This window comes from Anolis sagrei, chromosome 6 (assembly GCF_037176765.1).
Source record: "Anolis sagrei isolate rAnoSag1 chromosome 6, rAnoSag1.mat, whole genome shotgun sequence".
Taxonomy (NCBI): Eukaryota; Metazoa; Chordata; class Lepidosauria; order Squamata; family Dactyloidae; genus Anolis; species Anolis sagrei.
The window spans coordinates 36,507,657-36,526,862 of NC_090026.1; the positions used below are offsets into that span (position 1 = coordinate 36,507,657).

A 19,206-nucleotide genomic window follows, 5' to 3' on the forward strand; every position below is an offset into this window, starting at 1 on the left:
ACAGAGTTATTGCCATAAAGTACAAAATACCAGGAGAGGAGTGAGAAATGTTTGACTCCCCAGATGTTTTAGCCTAATTCCCACTAGATCTGTGCTGCTTCGTCAAAAGTAAGAGACGACAGTAGTGGTTCTCAACCTGTGGGTCCCCAGGTGTTTAGGCCTAAAACTCCCAAAAATCCCAGCCAGTTTACCAGCTGTTAGGATTTCTGGGAGTTGAAGGTCAAAACATATGTGGACCCACAAGTTGAGAACCACTGGACTATAGGAACCATAGCCCTAAATATCTGGGGTATAGCTACACCCCACTCCTGTTTCAGGTCAACCTACATAAGCCCATTTGAATCAAGAATTCTAGGATATGTTCAGCAGATTCAGCCTTTGTAGCCAAACTCAATTCTAGTTAAGAGGAAGGAATTCAAGGAGCTCCAGTAAGGACACCTCCTTACACCAGAAGGCCAGAGTGGGTCAAATGTGAGCCTCTATGACCCTCTCTAAAGGTTTCCAGATAAAATTTATTTGTTGGCCCAAAACATTAGGTGGCCAGCCTTTTCTGGCTATGGACAGACTTCTTTCCAGTTTCACCAAAATACACAGAAAAAGTCCCATTACAGTATATCACCTGTTCCATCCAATGATGGATTATTTTCATGGGGTTTGCCTGAGAGGAAAGGTAAAATCTGTCTCTTACCACCATCCCATAATTTGCACATTCAAAAGTTGCAGAGCAGCCTCCACATTTTGTGATAAGGAAATCGAAGTGCTTGTTACACACATGAATACTTGGAAATTGAATGGCACTCTTCCATTTGCTTTTCAGGTCAGAAGGAAAACTGAACTTCACGTGTTTTCTTCTCTCTTTTTTAAACAAATCTACCACATGTCAATGTTTCTGTATGGCACCCACTCTGACCGCAAGTCCTCTCTTCTCTCTTGGTTTAGCCATCCAAAGTCAGCAAGACCCTGCATCACTGGGTCCTTCCGTTTCTGGGATGGGATCGAGAACAGTTCGGCTACGAAAGAGGTCAGGAGAGGCGGCTCCATTCTGCCCAATGCCACAGGACTGTGCAGCATTGTGTATCTGCCACAACGTGTCCAATGCTTCTGCCTTGGAGTGTTTCAGCAAGTCAGCCTGGCCCTGCGGATAGAGGAAAAGTTAGAAGAACATAGTAAGGTAGTCAAAACAAAGAACAAGCAACTTCGGTGTGACAGTACGATGACATTTTATCAGTTAGTAATTCTTCATTATGAAGTAAGTTCTTATTCCTCTTTGGAGTTCGGAAACATCTGAGCCTAAGAACAAGGAATAGAGCAGCCCCCATATAACAGCCTTCTTCCCTTAAGTTCCACCTATGCCAGCGTTTCTCAATCTGGGGGCCGGGACCCCTGTGGGGGTTGCAAAAGAGTGTAAGAAAGGGTCGACAAAGACCATCAGAAAACACAGTTTCTTCTGTTGGTCATGGGGATTTTATGTGGGAAGTTTGGCCCAATTCTATTGTTGGTGGGTTTCAAAATGCTCTTTTATTGTAAGTGAACTATAAATCCCAGCAACTACAACTTCCAAATGTCAAGGTCTATTTTCCCCAAACTCCACCAGTGTTCATATTTGGGCATATTGAATATTCGTGTCAAGTTTGTTCCAGATCCATCATCGTTTGACTCCACAGTGCTCCCTGGAGGTAGGTGAACTACAACTCCAAAACTCAGGGTCAAGGCCCACCAAATCTTTCCAGTATTTTCTCTTGGTTGTGGGAGTTCTGTGTGCCAAGTTTGGTTCAATTCCATCATTGGCGGAGTTCAGAATGCTCTTTGAGTGTAGGTGAACTATAAATCCCAGCAACTACAACTTCCAAATGACAAATTCAATCCCCCCCAACCACACCAGTATTCAAATTTGGGCATATCGGGTATTTGTGTCAAATTTGGTCCAGTGAATGAAAATACATCCTGCATATCAGATGTTTACATTATGATTCATAACAGTAGCAAAATTACAGTTATGAGGCAGCAACGAAAATAATTTTATGGTTGGGGGGTCACCACAACATGAGGAATTGTATTAAAAGGTTGTGGCATTAGGGAGGTTGAGAACCACTGACCTATGCCATCCAGAGTCATTCAAAAATGGGTTGAATATCCCTTATCTGAAATGCTGGGAACCAGAGGTGTTTTAGATTTTGGAGTTTTAAGGGGAAATATTGAAATATTTGCACATATATATGCAATGTGATATCTTAGACATGGGCCTTAAATCTAATCACTAACGTCAGGCATGTTTCATATATGCATAGCCTGTGGGTAGTTTTACATAATATTCTAATTTTTTTTTTGCGTGAAACAAAGTTTGTGCATTGAACCACCAGATAGCAAAGGTATCACAATCTCAGTCATCCATGTAGATAATATAGGATATTGAAGGATTTTGGAATTCCAGATAAGGGATGTTCAACCAATACAGTTGGACCTTCTGATTTGTGGGTTTGACTTTTGCAGATTTGGTGTTATCTCTAGGAATCTACAGATCTTCTAGTGCAGTGGTTCTCAACCTGGGGTCCCCAGATGTTTTTGGCCTACAACTCCCAGAAATCCCAGCTAGTTTACCAGCTGTTGGGATTTCTGGGAGTTGAAGGCCAAAAACATCTGCAGACCCTAAGTTGAGAACCACTGTTCTAGTGTAACACTGATCAATTTCTGGTGGATGTTGACCATAGAGTCACACTGGAGGCTCTAAAAATTCCTGGAGAGAATATGTGTTTTGGAATCTCCAGGTCTTCTAGTGTAATTTAGTGGTTAATTTCTAGGAGAGGTTGAACACAGAGCTATTCTGGAGGATCTAGAGATTCTTAGTGAGATAGAATCATAGAATCATAGAGTTGGAAGAGACCTCATGGGCCATCCAGTCCAACCCCCTATGTTACCTTCGGTTTTATATTTTTTTTGTGGAAAAAATGTGGTTTCTCACATTTATGGGGTTATGTGCCCCATATGTGCCCCAACCCCAATGAATGTGGAGAGCTAATTGTACTTTCAAGAACAGCAACCCAAGCTGCAGAAATGGCATTGAGCTCAATAAAACAACACTGGAGTAAAATATAGCTCATGTGTAGGAAAGGTTGGTTCCCATTCAAAGCACTCTTCTCTGGCCCTGCTATTCCAATACACACATTCACCTATGAGCAGAGGCTTGTCTGTCCTCACACAGCGGTGCCCAGAAAACTATGACAACAATCCCTCGAAACCAGTGCTTAAAAGCCAGGTCATAACCCTTGGAACACATAAAGTCATTATATTGAAGAGAGTGCTTGGAGATTCTGTGATTGTAGTCCAGCAAATCAGTAACTTTTCCAAATGCTGCCAGATTTTCCAAACATAATAAACTTATATTTCAGTGTACCGTGGCTATTATTTTTCTGCTAATTGCAAATAACTGTATTCACATAACCAGGGTGGGTTTTTTTAGACCTCGGTTTGCCCCCCTTTTCCCAAGAATAATCCCCCTTACGGATACTAATGACCTCTGTGCAGACATGTCCCAGATTGGGCTGTTTACAAGTCTTTTAATTGCTCTCTTAGTTGTTCTTTTTTTATCCAAGGTAAAATACTTACACAATAACACTTAGAGTAAAAAGCATTCGAAAGCAAATTAGAGCATAATTATTTTAAGTGGTGTCTTGTTGAGAACTATGTTTATTGTCGTCTTTCCCAGTCTTTTAATTAGTGGCTAGGCACTTTTTAGCCTATCTTTGAAGAGCAAGTTATTAAATCAACGGTGAGATCACTCTTTAATTAAAAAGTTAATTTAGCACAAATTTAAAAAGGAAGTGGTTTTTTTTAAAAAAAACCATTCAGTTGAATTTTTCCTTTCTTCTGCACATGGCTTTCTGGAACATAAGGAGATTTGTTTTATTTATTTCGTATCAAAAGCATTGCATAAATTAGTATAAAGCTGATAGAAATTGAAGGAGTGCAGGTGGCTAAATATCTTTTGACCAAAGACAGGCAACAGCAATGGCATTGTCTGTAGCCTCCAACAATTCTTCCTCTGTACATGAGGCAGGATATAGTGGACAAGCATACAGATGCAGAGTTGTCTGTTCTGCTCCGCAGTCACACAAGGTGGGGAGTCTTTTAGGTAGTGCCATTTTGCCAGATTGTCTCTTGATCTGCCCACTCTACTTCTGAGTCTGTTCAGAGACTTCCAGGTTGCCCATTCTTGGTTTGCCCCTGGAGGAAGAGCCTCCCTTGTGGGGGGGGGGGGGGCACTATTTCCTGATTTAGCTGCCCAGAGGGATACCCTTGCTGTTGCTGGAGGGACGCTAAGAGGAGTGGTAGTTCTCATAAAGCTTTTCCTTGATTTGAGTCTACTGGGAGGAGGCTGGTATCCATGCAGTGGGTGGCTTTCAATGTTCAACCTTATTTCTCCCACATTTAGTTGCAACTTCCCATCACACATCGGGGGGGGGGGGCAATGCCAGCTAGCTTGTAGAGTTTATCAACCGGTGTAGGTTTAAGACATCCTGTGATTATTCTGCATGTTTCATTCAATGCTATGTTCACCTGCTTTGCATGGGCAGACTTATGCCAAACAGGGCAGGCATGCTCAGCAGTTGAGTAAGGAGATGGATGTATAGAAAGGCCATTACTCATTCCACATATATGGAAATTCCCCTTGCAGTTTATAGTGGAACAGCAACCTAAGGCACCTTCTACAATGCCAGATAATCCAGATTATCAAAGCAGATAATTCACATTATCTGCTTTGAACTGGATTATATGAGTCTATACTACCATATAATCCAAATCAGATAATCTGGATTTTATATGGCAGTGTACAAGGGGTCTAAGAGCCAATTATTTGCCCTTCTTGTGGCTTCTGTACAAGGCACTATTCCTCTTTCTTATAAGAGTAGACAAACCTCAAACATGAAAACCATTTAGAACAATGGTTTCCAACCTTTTTTCTGTGGACCACCAGTGGTCTGCAAGAACAAAAATATGGTCCGCGGCCTCACCATTACTACACAATTGCCTCGAAACCCTGCAGCAATAAGAGTGATTGGTCTTCTGAAACCCTCTTATAATGCTGTGGCAATAGGGATTGTGGGAGGGGAGAGGCTGACTACCCATGAAGGAATACTACTTCCACATCAGCTCTAGATTATTAAATATGGTTTTCTGTGGGTGAGCAAATGGCAACTACTGGGTGGCATATGTTCTGTATCAGAAAATAGAGCTGATGTGATCTATCTAATGCAGTTTTCTGAACCAGCACCCCAAATAATCAAATCGAATCTAAAGTTGACCAAAAGCTGATTTGTAATCGTTTCAGTACTAATGTTGGAGTGGTCCCTGGTCAAAAAAAAGGTTGGGAACCATTGATTTTGAAGGATGAGATGACGCTGATTTACAATAAACATTAATGGACAACATAAGGTAAAGGTAAATCTTTCCCTTGATATTAAGTCCAATCATGTCCGATCTGAGGGTTGGCACTCATCTCCATTTCTAAGCCAAGTAACCAGAATTACCCATAGACACCTCCAAGGTCATGTGGCCAACATAGCTGCATGGAGCGTGGTTACCTTCCAGCAGAAGCAGTACCTTTTCATCTTTGGGTTTGCACAAATCTTGGCCCGGTCTTTTAAATTTTTAAATTGCCTTGAACAGGCAAGATTACTTTTAATATATGTGTGTTATAGCGACAATTTTTATGCTTATATTTGGTTTTGTTAATCTTATGGTTATGTTGTTTTTTTTTACGTTGTATGTTTTGTGATGTTGCCTGGGAACTGCTCTGAGTACCCTTGGGGAGATGGAGCAGTATATAAATAAAGTATTATTATTATTATTATTATTATTATTATTACTCACATTTGCATGTTTTTGAACTGCTAGGTTGGCAGATGCGGGGGCTAACAGCAGGAGCTCACCCCACTCCCTGGATTCGAACTGCCAACCTTTCGGTCAGCAAGTTCAGCAACTCAGTGGTTTAACCTGTTGTGGTACTAGGGGGCCCAGTGGGTTATTGACAACCTATCACATCAGGGAAAGAAACACAAGAGGTTCCTTCTATTGGAACTAGAAAGAGGTGTTACAGAATGTGCAATAAAAGTACATGAAATGTTGGTAGCATATAATGCCTGATATAGAGGACTGAAGGCCAATCTGGATTATCTCAAAATGTATACTTGTTGATATTTTCACAATTGTCCTTTCCCTCTTGATACAGTAAGTTATTCTGTTGTGGAAATAAAGTTTTATTCCAAGTTTCATATTGTATATTCATCTCTCCAAAACAACAGAAAGTAATTTAAAAATCAAAATCGGGCTTTGATCTCTGATCTGAGTTTATTTCAAAGACGGCTTTTAAATCTAGCCTGCCTTCTAACTAGCGTTGAAGTGAAAAACAGATAGGCAAAAGCAGTGTTGAGGATGGAAGGACAGAGTTACAAAAACATCAAAGAGTTTTAATGGAAATTTTCCCAATGGAAATTTAAAGCCCTTTAAATGAAGCAATGCTCTTTGAAATGAGCCAAAAAAGTATTTTGTCATGTATTTTTATGCAAAACTTATTTTTATGCAAATAACCCCAGTTTGCCTGCCCATCTGCTTACAGATGGTCTGTGATGTTTGCTTTGGATTCTTCCGCCATAGTCACAATGAAAATATATGCAGTAATGCTCTTCATACTGGATTGAAGGCAGATGGATGTAAACATCTCTCAAAGTACAACTATTTTGGGTTTTTAAAATTATTTTACTTCTGTTTGCCTGTCCCTCCATTCATACAAATCAAAATTGTGGCATGCATATTATAATGAATGTGTTTTGTTTGCATTTCTCTCATTGACCCAAGCTTATTTGTGTATATTTTTCAAATGTATACAATTTGAGCTGTATGCATTTTTTAAAAAAAGCTACATATGCTTTTGTGCATATCTGACTTGACAATGGTGGTCCACGCCTTAGTTACCGCTAGACTGGACTACTGCAATGCACTCTACGTGGGGCTTCCCTTGAAGACAGCCCGGAAACTTCAATTGGTCCAATGTTCGGCAGCCAGACTACTAACTGGGGCAAATTACAGGGAGTGGTCAACCTCCCTGTTTAAGGAGCTCCATTGGCTGCTGTTCATTTTCCAGTCCCAATTCAAGGTGCAGGTTATCACCTATAAAGTCCTAAATTGTTTGGGACCTGCCTACCTTTGTGACTGCATATCCTTCCACAAATCCGCACATTCCCTCTGATTCTCGGAGGAGGCCCTCCTCTCACCTCTTCCTCTATCACAGGCATGACTTGTGGGAATGAGAGAGAGCGCCTTCTCTGCTGTGGCCCCCCAGCTATGGAACTTGCTACCTAGTGAGGTTAGGCAAGCCCCCACCCTAGCAGCCTTCAAGAAGGATCTAAAGACTTGGCTTTTCCAATGTGCCTTTGGAGAGTGACCATATATTCCAGTCCTGTTGTTTCACCTACACTGTTTCCCTCATATTGCACTTTCCCCCCACCTTATTGAAAGTCTAATTCCACTGTTCAGCCCCCTATGAGCTCCCCCCCCCCCAAATTTACCTTTTCATTGCTATCTCATCCAGAGTTTTATCATTTTATGTCATGCATTTGGCCTGCCCACTGTGTTTTATTATTCATTATGTTATTTTGTACTGCTTATTTTACTTAATTGGTTTATTTATTTTATTGTGGTGTTATTTTGTTTGTGGCGCAGCTGGCGGAGTGTCAGCTGCATTAAGATCACTCTGACCAAAAGGTCATGAGTTTGAAGCCAGCCTGGGTTGGAGTGGGTTTCCAACCAATTGTGTAGCCTGTTGTCGACCTTTGCAACCCGAAAGACAGATGCATCAGTCAAGTAGGAAAATTAGGTACCACCTTGTGTGGGGAGGCTAAATTAACTAATTTATGGGGCCATGAAAAAAGACTCCAGCAAAGCACTCCAGCAAAAAGCATGCAGGGAATGTGGAAGTACTTCATCAGTGTCGCAGATGGACGATGAAAGCAACAACTCCCCTGGCGGCCAGAAAAAGTTAAATAGCCTCTGTTTATGTCTGTATATGTTGTATGTCAAAATTGGCATTGAATGTTTGCCATATAAGTGTACACTGTAATCCGCCTTGAGTCCCCTGTGGGGTGAGAAGGGCGGAATATAAATACTGTAAATAAATAAATAAATAATGTTGCTGTAATGTATCGCTGGGCTTGGTCTCATGTAAGCCGCTCCAAGTCCCCTTTGGGGAGATGGTGGTGGAGTATAAATAAAGATTATTATTATTATTATTATTATTATTATTATTATTATCTTACTTCTTGAAAACACACCACAAACCTTGCAAACAAACCATGTTCAAAGACAAAAAGCTTGTTGTCTCTCAAGATGGGGTGTATCTACACTGCAGAATTAATGCATATTGAGATCACTTTAATGGTGGGCCAATGCTATGGAATCCTGGGAGGCACCAGCATTATTTTTTTTAAAATATTACATTTATTAGAGCTTTTTCAAATTAACATAAAAAGAGGGACAACATATAGGTGTACAGGAAAGTAGGAAATATAGGTGGAAGGTGGGTAAAGGTGGAGGGGAGTGGGTACGGGAGGCACCGGCATTATTGAAAGAAAAGGCACAACTACAACTGCCATGATTCCATAGCACTGATCCATGTTAATTACAGTGGTATCGAACTGCATTAATTCTACAGTGGAGATGTATCAAGTTCTAGAAGGAGCAAACTGGGTATTTTCTACCCCAAATTTCAAAACAATTGAATTCTTTCTCTCCTCTTGTTTTCTGCTGCTCTGGAGATTAGGGTGCGAAACAATAGCTTCAAACTATAAGAAAGGAGATTCCATCTGAACATTAGGAAGAACTTCCTGATTGTGAGAGCTGTTCAGCAGTGGAACTCTCTGCGCCAGAGTGTGTTAGAGACTCCTTCTTTGGAAGCTTTTAAACAGAGGCTGGATGGCCATCTATCGGGGGTGCTTTGAATGCAATTTCCCTGCTTCTTGGCAGGGGGTTGGACTGGATGGCCCACGAGGTCTCTTCCAACTATGATTCTCAAATTAAGGGAATAATCTCTATGAAGGAAGCATTTCAAACCCTAGCCCCACACACGGGAAATAAAAACAGATGTGCTGCCCTGGAGAAGATTTCAATATCTCCTTCCTGTATGCAAAAGAGCTGCTTGTGAAACAGTTCCTTCTCTCTATTGTCCTTCTTTCTCAAAATAAAATGAAAGTGAGCAATAGTTAAATTCTGCTACATCTCATATGATCTTGGAAGCCAAGCAGGGTTACCCCTGGTTAGTAGGTAGGTGGGAAACCAACATCAAGCACTGCAAGCTATATTTTAGAGGAAAGAAGAGCCAAAATGATCTCCGAATATTCCTTACCTAAGAAAACTAAATGAAATTCATAAATCAAGAGATGACTTGAAGCCAATATGAACATGCTTTGCCCAATAGATGGCAGTGCTTGCTCAACTCATGAACAGCTTTCAACTCTAGCAGTCTGCTTGCCCATAAAATAGGCTTTGGACCAATGCAGATCTGTGAATACATATAGTCCCCTTCCACACAGCTGTACAAAATCCCACATTATCTGCTTTCAACTGGGTTATATAGCAGTGTGGACTCAGATAACCCAGTTCAAAACAGATCTTGTGGATTATCTGCATTGATATTCTGGGTTATATGGCTGTGTGGAAAGGCCCTTAGTGAGTCTATTAGCTGTAATTTTATTTCTAACTAACACTAGAGGATTTATCAGAGCCCCTGGTGGTGCAATCTGTTAAACCCTTGTGCCGGCAGAACTGAAAACCGACAGGTCAGAGGTTCAAATCCGGGGACAGCGCGAATGAGCTCCCTCTGTCAGCTCCAGCTCCCCATGCGGGGACATGAGAGAAGCATCCCACAAGGATGGTAAAACATCAAAACATCTGGGTGTCCCCTGGGTAATGGCCTTGCAGACAGCCAATTCTCTCACACCAGAAGCGACTTGCAGTTTCATAAGTAGCTCCGGACACGAAAAAAACAAAAACAAACCAAAAACCCCTGTTAGCAATCTGGCTGGTGTTTGTTGGACCATTTGAAGCTTCCAGACAGTCTTCAACGGCAATCCCACGTAGACCACACTGCAGTAGTCTATACGGGATGTAACCAGAGCGTGGACTACCATGGCCAAGTCAGACTTCACAAGGTATGGGCACAGCTGGCGCACAATATACTTGATTGAACGTAACTTGAAAATGTTATTTGCAGTAAGAACATCAGAATTTCCTAGAGTTACTGGCTTCTAGGCTGGTAAGGCGAAAGGAACCTTTCCCAGCTTGAGTTTTGGTCAACTTAAGCAAGGTTAGGGTGAAGGTGTTTTGTAACAGAGGGCGATTCCACACAGCCCTATATACCAGAATATTAAGGCAGAAAATCCAACAATGTTTGCTTTGAACTGTGTTATCTGAGTTTACACTGCCATATATTCCAGTTCAAAGCAGATAATGTGGGATTTTCTGCCTTGATATTCTGGAATATAGGGCTGTGTGTAAGGGCCTAGAGAAAAAGAGAACCCCAGAAAGCCCTGGGGTGTCTCAGACAGTTCTAAGCAGGGTTGGATTAAGACTTTTAAATACCCTAAGCACTTAAGGATTGAGGTGTCCAATTCAAAATATAAACTCCCCCCCCCCCTCTCTATATAAACAAAGCTTACAGTAAGATGCAAGATAATGTTTATTTTTATATATTTCTACTTCATTTATATTGGATTTTTTCCTCCTAATTTTTGTAATTTTGGAGCCTTTTTTTGGAACATGGTTCAGCTGCGTCATATGCAGCCTTTCGCCATACAGCCCATGGCAAATACAGCAATGGAAAACTTCTGTGGTGCCCCCTTTTCCTTGATACCCTAAGCACGTGCTTATTTTGCTTAACGTTTAATCCAGCTCTGAGAAAGATGCTTACGATAAGACAGGTTAGGAGCAGTACCACAATGTGGAGTCTTTCCAGCTTGCTTCTTCAATTGTGCCATCTCAGACAGCTGTTCCAGGCAGAATCTGCTAATTCCCAGAAAGTGGTCCGCCTGTGAGAAGTGATCCTTGCCCAGCCAATACAGACCTCTAGAACAGGGGTCCTCAAAGTTTTCAAACAGAGGGCCAGGTCACAGTCCCTCAAACTGTTGGAGGGCCGGATTATAATTTGAAAAAAACATGAATGAATTCCTATGCACACTTATTTGTAGTGCAAAAAACCCCCACTTAAAAACAATGCAGTAATGAAAAGGAAGAACAATTTTAACAAATATAAACTCATTGGTATTTCAGTGAGAAGTGTGGGCCTGCCTTTGGCTGATGAGATAGGATTTTTGTTCAATGTATTGTCGAAGGCTTCCATGACCGGAATCACTGGGTTGTTGTAGGTTTTTTCGGGCTATATGGCCATGTTCTAGAGGCATTCTCTCCTGACGTATCGCCTGCATCTATGGCAAGCATCCTCAGAGGTAGTGAGGTCTGTTGGAACTAGGAAAAAGGATTTATATATCTGTGGAATGACCAGGGGGGACAAAGGACTCTTGCCTGCTGGAGCTAGGTGTGAATGTTTCAACTGACCACCTTGATTAGCATATAATGGCCTGGCATTGTCTGGAGCAAACTTTTGTTGAGAGGTGATTAGATGTCCTTGTTTGTTTCCTCTCTGTTGTTGTGCTGTTGTAATTTTAGAGTTTTTTAATACTGGTAGCCAGATTTTGTTCATTTTCATGGTTTCCTTCTTTCTGTTGAAATTGTCCACATGCTTGTGTATTTCAATGGCTTCTCTGTGTAGTCTGACATGGTCATTGTGAGAGTGGTCCAGCAAATACTACGTTCAGCAAAGGACAAGAGGGATCCTCTCACTTCTGCAGGAGTCTACCGTATACCATGTAGCTGTGGACAAGTCTATCTAGGGACCACCAAACGCAGCGCCCAAACATGAATCAAGGAACATGAAAGTTACTGCAGACTACTTCAACCAGAGAAATCAGCCATAGCAGAGCACCTGATGAAGCAACCTGGACACAGCATATTATTTGGGAACACAGAAATGCTGGACCATTCTCACAACCACCACCTGAGTGAGGGCCGGGTAAATAACCTTGGAGAGCCATATTCAGCCCTCGGGCATTAGTTTGAGAACCCCTGCTCTAGAGCATGGAGAAATTACTATTTTGGACTACGCATCTAGGAATCTCCCTAAAGCCCTTTGAGGCAGAAATCCTTTATGAACACGGAGCCCTTTCCACACAGCTGTATAAAATCCACATTGAACTGGATTATATGGCAGTGTGGACTCAGATAATCCAGTTCAAAGCAGATATTCTGGATTATCTGCTTTGATATTCTGTTTGGAAGGGCCCTGATAAGTATTTGTACCTCTGTACTTATTTTCTAAGGGTGAAGTCCTAGCCACAGGATGCTAACTGACGGAAATATCTCACAGTATAATTCACACCATAATTCACAAAGGTTGCATTCATTTTCAGAAGAGTGGAGCATGGACCAAAGATAAAAATTTGTCCCCTTGGAAATCGACATCAACCTTTTCAAAGGGGAAATAGCCCTGCTCAAAAGCCAGGAAAGCAATCAAAAATAGGGTCATGGCAAAGAGGCCATGAGAATATGGATTTTGTTATTGTTTTCAGCACTTTGGGTCCCACTCTGGGAGAAAGAAATAAATGTTGGGAAATCCACAAAGTCTTAATTGGGACTCAAACATTGATCCTAGAGCATGAGGTTCCTCACCCCTGTAATAATGTTCCTCTTAATTACCTTGAGAACAGTAATATTCCAGGCAAAACTCTCTAGAGCTTTCTGCATCTTCCGTCCTTTCAGGCCTTCCTTTGTTTCCAAGCGATGCAGCTCCTTGTGAAAACCCATCCCTGGAGAAATGAGAAGACAGAAGGAGTGGGAAGAGAGATAAAGTGAAGTGAGACAGAGGCCTGTCACCTTCTAATCTAGGTATGATCGATCCTGCTCATCATGGTGGTCCAAAGATAGATGCTGCTTTGCAACAAGTTCACATGAAACTGTATTAATATGGGAGAAATATCAGACAGTTTGAGATTACATGGCCAGGGTAGTCCATGCCTTAGTCACCTCCAGATTGGACTACTGTAATGCACTCTATGTGGGGCTGCCCTTGAAAACGGCCCGGAAATTTCAATTGGTACAACGAGCGGCAGCCAGGTTACTAACTGCTGCTCCTTACAGGGAGTGGTCAACCCTCCTATTTAAGGAGCTCCACTGGCTGCCGTTCATTTTCCAGTCCCAATTCAAGGTGCAGGTTCTTACCTACAAAGCCCTGAACTGTTTGGGACCCGCCTATCTGCGTGACCGCATTTCTATATACGAACTCACACGATCTCTTTGATCATCTGGAGAGACCCTGTTCATGCTCCCACCTCTTTCGCAGGCACGATTGGTGGGGACGAGGGAGAGGACCTTCTTGGTGGTGGCCCCCCGACTCTGGAACTCACTTCCCAGAGACATCAGATATGCCCCAACTCTGTCAGTCTTTAGAAGGAGCTTGAAAACGTGGTTGTTCCAGTGTGCCTTCCCAGAATAAGGAAAGCTCTTAGCATTATGTCCTCAAAATGCACTTTACTACTGCTTTAGGAATGACTGCGTTCCCTCATTCTCTATGAAAATCCTATCCCAATTATATCCTACCTTGTTCACATCAGCATTATTTTTTAATTTTAATCTATCACATTTGGCCCAGCCATTGGTTTTAAATGCTTATATGTTACTGTTGATTGCTTATTGTCTATTTTGTTTATGTGTTTTATGATTTATATTGTATTGATTGTTTATTGATGTTTTATTTTATTGATGTTTTGTTTATTGATGTATTGCGGGCTTGGCCTCATGTAAGCTGCACCGAGTCCCTTGGGGAGATGGTAGCAGGGTACAAATAAAGTGTTGTTGTTGTTATTATTATTATTATTATTATTATTATTATTACTAGGTTAGACCATAATTGAGGCTGCAGCAGAGATAACAAAAGTGACTTTTTGGACTACAAAAATGACTTATGACTAGGAAATTTGAGAGCTGCAAGCCAAAAAGAATTGTTGCTTCCAATGTGTTGTGTTTAGAAAATTGAAAGACACTCTTATGTGCTTACACAATCAATTGCAGAGAAATCCTAGAAACTCTAGCAGAGATTTTTTTTTTTTTTACCAGCTTGACCAGGGACCACTCTCCAACATTAGTACCCAAAGGGTTGCAAATCAGTTTTTGGTCAACTATACATTCAGTATGGTTATCTGGGGTGCTGATTCAGAAAATTGCATTGGATAGACCACATCAGCTCTAGTTTCTGATACAGAACATATGCTATCCAGTAGTCGCCATCTGCTTGCCCACAGAAAACCATATTTAATAATCTGGAGCTGACATGGTCTATCCAATGAAATTCTCTGAATCAGCACCTCCAAATAATCCCAGGAACAGGCCTAAAAATGAAGCTACCAAGGCACACCTGTTCCCAGGTGCCACATGGAAGAGGAGCAAGGAGGAGGAGAAGCAGCACTCAGGAGACTTGTTGTCATTCCTTTTGAGGATAGTCAGCCTCTCCCCTCCCGACATTCCCATTGCCTCAGCACTATAAGAGGGTTTTGTGAAACCAGTCGCTCTCGTTGCAATGGTTCAGTAACACTGAGGTCGCAGACCATATTTTAGTCGTTTAGGAAGGAGATGGTGATGGATGTCCTCTTACCTGTTTGTTGCACCTGGATAATTTTGGCATGAACAGCATCTGCTGACTCAATTAGCGTCCGGCTTGTCTGGATCATCTGTGGAGTTGGGAGAAGATAAAGACTGTCAGAAAAAAGATGTGAAGAGAGAATTGATGGCAAATCTTCTAGCAAAGCTATTTGGCCTCTCCTCATATCTTAGGATATCCAGTACCTGAGGGAAAGAAGAATATTTGGTCCAGATTACTGGAGATTAACTCTTGCATTCTCTGACCATTGGGGCCTCTGTAGATAAAATTCAAGATGTCTGGCCTTTTTCTGCCCTTATACTATGCTTGTGAAATATACACAACGAAGAAAGCTGAGAGGAAGAAAATCTTCTTACAATTGGATTATAGCTTTGATTATTCATGAGTTTGATTAAAATGTTCTCTCTAGGATTCTTTAGGCACTCCAGCGCAATTCTATGGTGAATTTCAGGAAGTGATTGACCATGGAATTGTCTAGAGCAAAGATTCTCAAACCTCCAGAGACCTCCTCCTCCTCCTCCTCCTAGAATCAACAGTCCATAATTTAAAGTATCTCTCTGTTCTGAGAGATTAATAGAGTCTCTGTCTAATAATAATAATAATAATAATAATAATAATAATAATATAATGATAGTCTGAAAGTCCAATGGAGTCTGAGCCCTGAACAAGCCCAGATCTGATCACATGGTCTGTGGCTCCTCCCACAACAAAAAGTTAAGGAAAAATGCATACCAATACACACATATACAATACAGTAAGCAATCTGAATTGTATACATAACAAACAACTAGTGGACGCTTGAGGAAGGTTGCTATTTCCAACAAAATAGGCTTGATGGCAGTTAATAACAGCAATGCTAAAACAAATGTCAAGGCTTCAGCAGCCTCTTTCTGCAATTGTATGTGCTCTGCAATCCCAGGCAATGTGAAAACTGTGTCTGGATTATATGACTTCTAACTGCAGGTAGGAGCCCACATGTCTAGATCCCCCTCCAAATGCAAAACAGTTGTTTACACAGACAACAAATCTTCTTGGCATCTTCATTGTCCTTGACCAGAGGAGGACAGCAACAACAGTCAACAATGGTGATAGTGATGTATAGAGGAGTACTCAGGCACACAAGCCCTTGTTACACTCTAGTTAGGAGTGTTATAATTTGCTATTTAAAACAAACTTTCAGCTTTCCCCCATAAAACACTTAAGCACAAATGCCTAGAAATAACAATAAAAACATTACAGACATTAGATGCTAAATATAATTTAGGTAAATACTTTATGGACTAACTCTGCCCTTGGGCTCAATTAAAAAAAAGCAGGCCAACGAAAACAGAGAGCACTACAAATGACTCGAGTTGCAAGTGGTTTTGAAGAAAAGGATAGGCTGGGACCAGATATTAAAGCTACAGCTGCTGCAAGATTGGCTCCCCAGAAGGTCTTTGAATATAACTCCCCCCATGCCCACTAGGTATGATGGGAGTCGCAATCCAAAAACACCTGAACCAAATTGGAAAGCTACTGAAATAAGCACAAGACAAGCATGCCTGCAACTCAACTATTGTTTTATGACCAATGGCTGGCAATTACAAACACCAGACTTACAAACGACTCATAGTTAAGAACAGGAGTGAGACAACAGGAAGCATGAAAAATCTACCCCTTGGAAAGGAAATTCAGTCCTGAAAGAGTTGTCATAGGGGAAAGGTGTCTCCACTGAAGCTTTATCACCAATCCTTGTTTCTACAACAAGCCAAATCTTTCAAAATCTAATTTTCACAGGGACAGAATGCGAGGTGAAATCTTCTGGACAGGGGCACAGACAGCAAAACAAACACCACAGGGATATTAAGCCTTCCATGTGCTATCAAAAGCACACACACACACACACATAGAGAGAGAGGCTGAAGTTACAATTCAAAAATATACCTGTTCTGACTTACATACACATTCAACTTAAGAATAAATCTTGTTTGTAACTTGGGGACTGCCTGTATATGCATTCATTCCTTGCATTCCAAATCATGTTTATATTTGTATGCTCTCTCCACCTCGCACTCCTTGAACAACATTTTCTTGGCTGCTTCCCAAGACAATTTATTGGATGCAATTAAGAATTACTTTTCGGAGGGAGAGAAATCCCTTCTCTCAATTTCCAACAGCAACCAATGATATCCTCCCAATTTATACCAGGTAATATATGGTGATAGCTGAACCTTATGTAGAAAAGAATGGTACATTCTTCCCTATTCACTTGACCAGGATAAAACTTTTCTGGATGTATTGGTACAATAGCAATCAAGCAGCCTTAGTGTGGACCAATTTGGAAGAATGAGCTGTTTTGGGGATCTGTTAATTATTTAGGGTTGCTAGATTGAAAACTAGAAAATATTCCTGGACTTTTAATGATTGTAGGGCCCTCCCACATAGCCATATAACCCACATTATAAAGGCAGATAATCCACAATATCTGTTTTGAACTGGATTATCTGAGTCCACGCTGCCATATAAACCAGTTCAGTGTAGATTTTAGAGAGTTGTGTGGAAGGGACTGTATAGAAGAGGAAACTTCAGTAGATATCTTAGGCCACACACCCAGGAAATCATGCAGTACCTGTTAAAATTACCTCTTCTGCACAACCATTAAATGTCTAAGAGCACTTTCCAGTTTACACTCTGGAAACCCTAATAATAGGTGTTCCATGAACCAAGGTTTCCCCACTATTTTGGAGCAGGGTGACACTAGCCTCTGCCACACAGCTGTTTAAAATCTACTTTGAACTGGGTTATATGGCAGTGTGAACTCAGATAATCCAGTTCAAAGCAGATATTGTGGATTATCTTCCTTTATATTCTGGGCCATATGACTCTGTGAAAGGGCTCTCTCTTGATCAGTCTATGAGGCGCTTTCTACACTGCCATATAAAATCCCAATTATCTGTTTTGAACTAGATTATATGGCAGTGTAGACTTGGGGCTCAAGGTGTCCTTCCACACAGCCCTATATCCCAGAATATCAAGGAAGAAAATCCCACATTATCTGAGTGTGGGCTCAGATAACCCAGTTCAAAGCAGATATTGTGAGATTTTCTGCCTTGATATTCTGGGATATAGGGCTGTGTGGAAGGGTCTAAGGTAGGCACCTCTGACAGACTTCGACAGGTTGCTGAAGTCCTAAGGCCCTTCCACACAGACCTACATCCCAGAATATCAAGGCAGAAAATCCCACAATATCTGCTTTGAACTGTGTTATCTGAGTCCACACTGCCATGTATTTCAGTTCAAAGCAGAAAATGTGGGATTTTATTCAGCTTGTGGAAGGGGCCTGGGTTATCTGAGTCCACACTAAGATAATGTGGGATTTTCTGCCTTGATATTCTGGGATATAGGGCTGTGTGGAAAGGCTCCCTGAAGCCTATCTGAGTAGCAAAGTAGAAGTGGGTCTCAGGTCTCTTCCCCATTGCCATATATCAAATCAAATAATCCATATTATCTGCTTTGAACTTGATTATATGAGTCCACACTGCGATATAATTGAGTTCAAAGCAGATAATTTGAATTTTATATGGCAGTGTAGAAGGGGCTTCAGAAGATGATGATCCAGATGTTTTGATGTTCAGTTTCCAAAATTCCTGAACATAAAATAGAAAGGAAGGGAATTGTATAGAAAATTTAAAGCTGGGGAATGTTTAGCCATTCAGATGTTCCTTGACTGTAACTTTTGCTAATGCCCGTACTTATATTGGCTACGACTCATGAAATTTGTCATCCAAAAACCTCCAAGGGATGCTATTCTTCAATTAAACCTTTCTTGCATTCCCATTGTTTCATCAGGTTGATTGATTGTTTAACTGGCTGATTGATTTTCATCTCATTTTTCTCCTGACCCAAGGTAGCAAGAAACAAATTTGGAATAGGATGAATACAAGCTTTGCAGTTTCAGAAATCCAGAAATCTGTGGAAAGCAGATTTGGGTAGCTGAACTTACAGTGTCAAAAGCAGCGAGCACTTTCCTCAGGAGTTCTGGGACAGGCCCTTGGGCTTCCATGGATGGGTACTCATCTCCTAGATTCAAGGTAACTGCTGGGGGGCTCTCTTTTTCGCTGGGCTGAAGCCACGTGGCCAACTTTAGGATGCACTGCTTAATGTTGGCTGCTGGTGTTAAGCCACATAGTTCTTTGAAGGAGACCAAAGCATTCTGGAAGAAGAAAGAGAAATAAGGAAGGTATCAACCTTCTAGACCCTACCCCCTAACATTAATAGAGATGCACAAATTTTGGCTGGCTTTGTCCATTCTTCTCCCTTTCCTTGGGAAGGATGATAGTTTACCTGACATCACACTGAATTTCACAGCAATTATGTCAGGGGTCCTCAAACTAAGGCCCGAGGGCTAGATACGCCCCTCCAAGGTCATTTACCCGGCCCTCGCTAAGGGTCAACCTAAGTCTGAAATGACC

At 41.4% G+C, this 19,206-nt stretch overlaps 1 protein-coding gene across 3 annotated transcripts in view; it reads right to left on the reverse strand.

Annotated features, from left to right (window-relative positions):
- Positions 1-492: 492 nt before the first annotated feature.
- LOC132778218 (inactive phospholipase C-like protein 2) overlaps positions 493-19,206 on the reverse strand; it is a 64,018-nt gene continuing 45,304 nt past the window's right edge. For 2 of the 3 annotated variants that reach the window (XM_060780960.2, XM_060780961.2), the window contains exons 3-6: positions 18,738-18,947; positions 14,750-14,825; positions 12,799-12,908; positions 493-1,135 (exon numbers count right to left, since the gene is read on the reverse strand). In XM_060780960.2, the coding sequence (XP_060636943.2) occupies positions 950-1,135; positions 12,799-12,908; positions 14,750-14,825; positions 18,738-18,947 (582 nt within the window). In that variant the 3' untranslated portion in view covers positions 493-949. Of the gene's footprint in view, positions 1,136-12,798; positions 12,909-14,749; positions 14,826-18,737; positions 18,948-19,206 lie in introns of those variants that run through there. The other variant, XM_060780962.2, reaches the window with a different exon arrangement.